Here is a 5829-nt window from a genome sequence, read left to right as displayed (position 1 = left end):
TCATGATAACAGTGCTAATGCTTCATGCTAACAGTGCTAATGCTTCAAGATAACAGTGCTAATGCTTCATGCTAACAGTGCTAATGCTTCATACTAACAGCGCTAATGATTCATGCTAACAATGCTAATGCTTCATGCTAACAGTGCTAATGTGATCTTCTTCCGTACGTATTTCAGCATCTTTCGCATCCCACAATTTTTGTGCTATTTCAACAATCGTAAATCAAAGCTCTTTCAGGACAATCCTGCTATGGGTTTTGGTGCAACTTTAGCTTTTTGAAATATTTAGCTTGTTCTGCCATTTTTCCTCATAGAAAATTAATTTTGTTCATTTTACCTCCTTCAAATCTTTAGATGTGTTTACAGCCTTCTACTGCTCCTTTCACATTTTGTTCTGCTTCAGATTCTTTCAGCTTCCTTGTGCAAATTTAAACAAAATTTCAGCTACTTTCAGCTGTTTTTTCAGCTGTTTTGTGCTCCTATCAGATTCTTTCTGATAACTACAACATTTTTGTGCTTCTTCTAATTTCTTTCTGCTCCTTTCAGCTTATTTATGCAAGTATAAACTTTTTCTACTATTTCAGCTATTATTTAGCTGTTTTATGCTAATTTTAGCTTGTTCAGCCAATTCCACATTTTTTGCAATAAGTTCAACATTTTTCAGCCTAATTAAAAAAAAACATACTCTATCTACTTCCTTCTAAAAATTTAAGCTTCTTTTGACTTTTTAGATACTTTTCAGCTGTTTTTGTTGTTGTTTTTGTTGTTGCTAATTTCAGCGTTTTTCAGATAATTTCCACTTTTGTGCTCATTTCTGCTTCTTTCAGCCTTATTGGACAAACATGTTTTCTTTCTTCTGCTAATTTAAGCTTGTTCTAACTTTTCAGCTAACTTTTTAGCATTTTTAGCTAATTGTAGCTGTTTTCAGAGAAATTTAAGTTTTTCATGTTAATTTCTGCTACTTTCAATCTAATTAGTTTATTTGTGCTAATTTCAGCTTGTTCTGCTCGTTTAAGCTTATTTATGCAAGTTTAAACTTTTTCTACTATTTCAGCTATTATTTTATGGTAAGTTTAGCTTGTTCAGCCAATTCCACATTTTTTTGCAATAAGTTCAACATTTTTCAGACTAATTCAGAAAAACATGCTCTCTCCACTTCCTTCTAAATATGTAAGCTTCTTTTGACGTTTTAGCTACTTTTCAGCTGTTTTTTTGTTGTTGTTGCTAATTTCAGCTCTTTTCAGATAATTTCCACTTTTTGTGCTCTTTTCTGCTTCTTTAACCTAATTGGAGAAACATGTTTTCTTTCTTCTGCTAATTTAAGCTTGTTCTAACTTTTCAGCTAACTTTTTTGCATTTTTAGCTAGTTTCAGCTGTTTTCTGAAAGTCGCAACTTTTTCTGCTCTTTCAGCTCATATTTAGCTCTTTTGATGCTAACTTTAGCTTTTTCAGCTAATTCCACATTTTTTGAGCTCGTTTCAGTTCTTTCCACTTCCATCTGGTAGTTTAAGCTTCTTTCTGCCTTCTCATTTAGTTTTTAGCTATTTTGTGTGCTACTTTCAGCTTTTTAGCTGGTTTCCTAATTTTTGTGTTTATTTCTGCTTATTTAAACCCAATTCAGCAAATACGTGTTCTTTCTTTTGTTAATTTAGGCTTGCTCTTTCATTTCAGAATGTTTTTTTTTTTTATAGCTAATTTCAGCTGTTTTTCAGGAAGTTCATCTTCATTAAGCTACAATGCAACTTTTCAAGTTTCAGCCTATTTTTACTTCGACTGTGTCTTTTTTTTATTATTTCCAGGTCACAGACATGATGCAGAAAGCGCTCTTTGACTTTCTGAAACATAAGTTTGAGGGCAGGTAAGAGTTCATCTTGTTTATGAGCTTTAAGGTGTTCGCTCTTTTTTGTCCTCCGCTGCACAGAGAAGAGGGGATTTAAAAATACTCTGCCTGTCGTTCCGTCTTATAATCTTGATAACTTGAAAAATAATACTGACGTTCATTTGGTGTGTGGCTGAATCTCAGAATAATAAAGGTCCCAGCTGAAAACTGTGTGGCCACATTAAAATCCAAGATGGCTGCCACCAAATATCTTGTTCTGGATTTGTGTCTTTCAGGATTTCCATCACACGCGTGACGGCCGACATCTCTCTGGCCAAGCGCTCGGTCCTCAACAACCCCAGCAAACACACCATCATCGAGCGCTCCAGCACGCGCTCCAGCCTGGGTGAGGAGCAGCTGCTTTCACGAGCACAACTTTTAAAACATCTGTTTAACTTGCTCAGTACGGTGTGGAGGGAGGAGGAAACGTTCCCGGTCGTTGTGATTTTGTCGCTGAACATTTTTCACTTTGTGTTTCACGTCTGCGTCTTTGTTTTATTTAGTTCAGTCTTTGTCAACTGAACTCAAAACAGCCGTTTTTTACTTGAACTGCAAAAAGAAGTTTAATGAGCAACAGCTTAAAAATCAGCAGCGTCTCGGAGTCAGGATGTGGAGCAGCAGCGAGGTTCAAACGAGACGCCACACGTGAAGTTTTTCTTACACGTTGCACGTTTTGCCACAAAGCCGTCTTTGGTGTACACATCTTCTTGAAATTAAAAGTTAAATCTAAACGGTAAATATTCAATCAACTCCTCGAAGTCCAGGGTCATGGTTCTCGACTGGAAACAGGTGAAACGCTGCGGGGGCAGTTTTTTGACTCGGGTGGAGGAGTTCATGGATCCGAGTGCCTCGTCCTCAGTAATGAGGCAGTTGCTTCGGTTGTGGTGAAGAAAGAGCTGAGTCGAAAAGGCAAAGCTCTGGATTTACTGCTCTCTCTATGTTCCAACCCTCACCTGTGGTCACGAGGTTTGGATCAAGACCGAACAAGCAGCCGAAGTGAGCTTCCTTCATCAGGTGGCCAGGCTCAGCCTTAGAGACGGGGTGAGGAGCTCCATCATCCGGGGGAGCTCGGAGTCGAGCTGCTGCTCCTCCCTTTGGAGTTTTAGGCATGTCGCACTTGGAAGAGACCCCGAGACCAACCCAGTGCACTCTGGAGGGATTATATATATTCTAAGTATTATATATATATATTACATATATTATATATATTATATATATTATTCAGCCCCACCACAGATGAAAGAAAAATAGAGATTTAACCTGTTGGCCAAAAAAAAAAATCACAGCCCCCCTTTATCTTGTAATTTATTTTTTTGTTTTTTGGAACGGTACAGAAGTTTGATTTTTGCCTCCTAATCTGTTTTTGAGACAAACAAAGTTAAGTCAGGTCCTCTGGACGATTTCCTTTTTGTTGAGACGTTTCGTCTTTTCATCCAAAGGACTTCATCAATCCGAGGAGCCACAACAAACTCAGTCTTATAATCAGCACCTTCACATAGTGGACCAACCAGTTTGATGGTGATCAGATGGTTTCTGGAGTCCACCCTCTCCCCTGTCGACTCGTCTGAGGCCGCCGTGACCAAAGTGGTTCAAAACATCTAAGTTCATGCTCAGTCATCCAGGTACAAAACAAAAAAAGAAACCATCCAGAGGACATGACTGAACTTTGTTGGATTTTTTTACCTGGATTATTGAGCTTGAACTTTGATGGTTTTCAGTCCGTTTCCCTGATCGTGGACCGGGGCCTCGCAGGCTTCCAACGTGCACCGTGACTCGTTTTCACTTAAACAACCAGGAAGAAGAATCAAAAACAAAATGAAGGCAGGTAAAAGTGCCTGTGTGTAATATACATCCATAACGTGGTGCACGGGAGTCGTTCTTTGACGTGAGCGGTCCGTAACACCTGCGGCTGTGAAACTCTGCAGCCAGGTGAGAAGGAAGTGTTGGGACTTCCTGCACGTGGACGCAACACGACGTCGGTCGTTCTTGAAGCGTCGCTGTGCCTCGTCTTTTATTCCAGCTCTGAATGAGTCTGATCTGGCATCCTCTCTTTTTTTTTTTCTTCCATCCTGTCATTCCTGCCCTCCACCCATCCTCCTCCTCCTCCTCTGTCTTTTGATTCAGACGTACTGGGTACGTATGCTCTGCTCGCAACAAAACACTGAAGCCTCTCCCGCCTCCCCTCTCCTCCCCCCTTTTCTTTCTTCTAACTATATTCATCCTCTGCTCGTGCTCCGCTTGTCTGCCTGTCTGCTTGCCTGTCAGTTTCTCTGTTCCTCATACTTCTGTGTGACAGCCTGCAGTCACGTACAAAAACAAAAGGAGCGCAAGAACCCCGAGCGGGAGGAGATCCGTCAAAGAGCGGGAACTACCCAGCAGAGGGAACCTTAACGTTCAGCCTTAACGTTCAACCCGGTAAAACGTAAATTAAAACAGCAATTTGCAAATCTCTTCAACTCATAGAAGGTAATTTTGAATTTTATGAGCAGCACATCTCCAGAAAGACGAGGCAGGGCCGTGTTCACCTCTGTGAAGCGTCCTCTCTTCGTTAAACAATCATCTGTAAAGGTCCAGGACCCGAACAGACCAGTTTCTTGTCCCGTTCTGGTCTGAGGGAGGACTAGCTGTTTAACAAGTACGGGAGCAGATGTTCTAAACTCTGTATCAACTTTTCTGCATTGACGGTGCCTTTCCAGATGTTTAAGCTGCCCCGGCCACTAATGCACCCCTATAACATCAGAGAGGCTGTTTTTTGAGCTGCACGCTGTTATCAGGGTAAACGGTCCATCTGTGCGAAAGAGGTGGTGTCGGTGGTGTTCAAAAATAATTTCTGACTTTGATCTGAGCTCAGAACAGTTCTCCGCTTCGCCTCAGTCCATTTAAATCTGTTTTGGTCCAGAGAAGACGGCAGCGGTTCTGGATGGTGGCGTCGTCTTTGTACGATAGAGCTTTAACCGGCATTTACGAACGTCACGGTGAACTGTGCTTACGGACAACGATTTTGTGGAAGTGTTCCTGAGCCCACGCAGCCATGTCCAGAACAGAACCAGACCTGTTTTTAATGCAGTGGCCCCCCGAGGGTCCAAGGTCACGACCATCCAATGTTGACTTTCAGTTTCGTCCTTTAAGCTCAGATTTCCACAGATTAAAAAGATATATATATTTTGATGATGTTACAAAATGTAGATGGTGAGATACTTAAAGTTTATTTTGTTGTGGAACTTTATTCTGAAACTGTTCCAAAAGTTTTAAGCCCAGATTTTCACAGACTGGTGAACCTCTTTTTAAACCCAGTCCTCTTCCTGACCTGCCGCCTGTTTCTTATTCGAACCACTTTCACATAGGCCTGTCACGATAACACATTCTGCTGGGCGATTAATTGTCTCAGAAATTATTGCGATAAACGATAATATTGTTTGAAATTTGACAATAATTAGTAATTATTGTCAAATTTAAGAAGAAATGTGTTAATTTGGTTTAAGTTTAGTACCTTTTTTGACCACTAGATGGCAGTTATAAGACTCTTTGAACCGAAGGATGGATGGTGAGCAAGCAGCGTGTCTCTTTAAGAAAAAATGGGAGGGCGGCCCCTTGACGTGACATGGGCTGTCTCTCCTGTTTTCCAGTCCTCAAAATGGCGGATGCTCGGTGTGGTTTGAGCTCTTTAGCATTTTTCACACAAAGCTTTTAATAAAAAAAATCAGTAAACAAGTTCTCAGCTTCTTTTTGCAGAGAAGACAACTTTTTGCACGAAGGCACGAGTTTTAACCGTGAATTTTGTTCCCCCCCCCCCCCCCCCCCCCAGGTCTTCCTGTTAGCTTAGCTCGTAGCTTAGCTTCTTTTAACGATCCAAAAACGTGATTTTGGATCGTTAAACAGATTTTAAAGAGAAAAGAGAAAGGAAGGGGTCAGTGAAGAACCGGAGTTGAGCTTTTTGTCATCCAGTGTCT

At 41.0% G+C, this 5829-nt stretch overlaps 1 protein-coding gene across 2 annotated transcripts in view; it reads left to right on the top strand.

The window, feature by feature from the left end:
- cacnb1 (calcium channel, voltage-dependent, beta 1 subunit) overlaps positions 1–5829 on the top strand; it is a 30364-nt gene that overhangs the window by 19147 nt on the left and 5388 nt on the right. For both annotated transcript variants that reach the window (XM_037689244.1, XM_037689243.1), the window contains exons 8-9: positions 1800–1858; positions 2116–2225. In XM_037689244.1, the coding sequence (XP_037545172.1) occupies positions 1800–1858; positions 2116–2225 (169 nt within the window). The remainder of the gene's footprint in view (positions 1–1799; positions 1859–2115; positions 2226–5829) is intronic.

Source organism: Nematolebias whitei, chromosome 15 (assembly GCF_014905685.2).
Source record: "Nematolebias whitei isolate Nwh7 chromosome 15, NemWhi1, whole genome shotgun sequence".
Lineage (NCBI taxonomy): Eukaryota > Metazoa > Chordata > Actinopteri > Cyprinodontiformes > Rivulidae > Nematolebias > Nematolebias whitei.
This window is presented reverse-complemented; position numbering and strand designations above follow the sequence as displayed.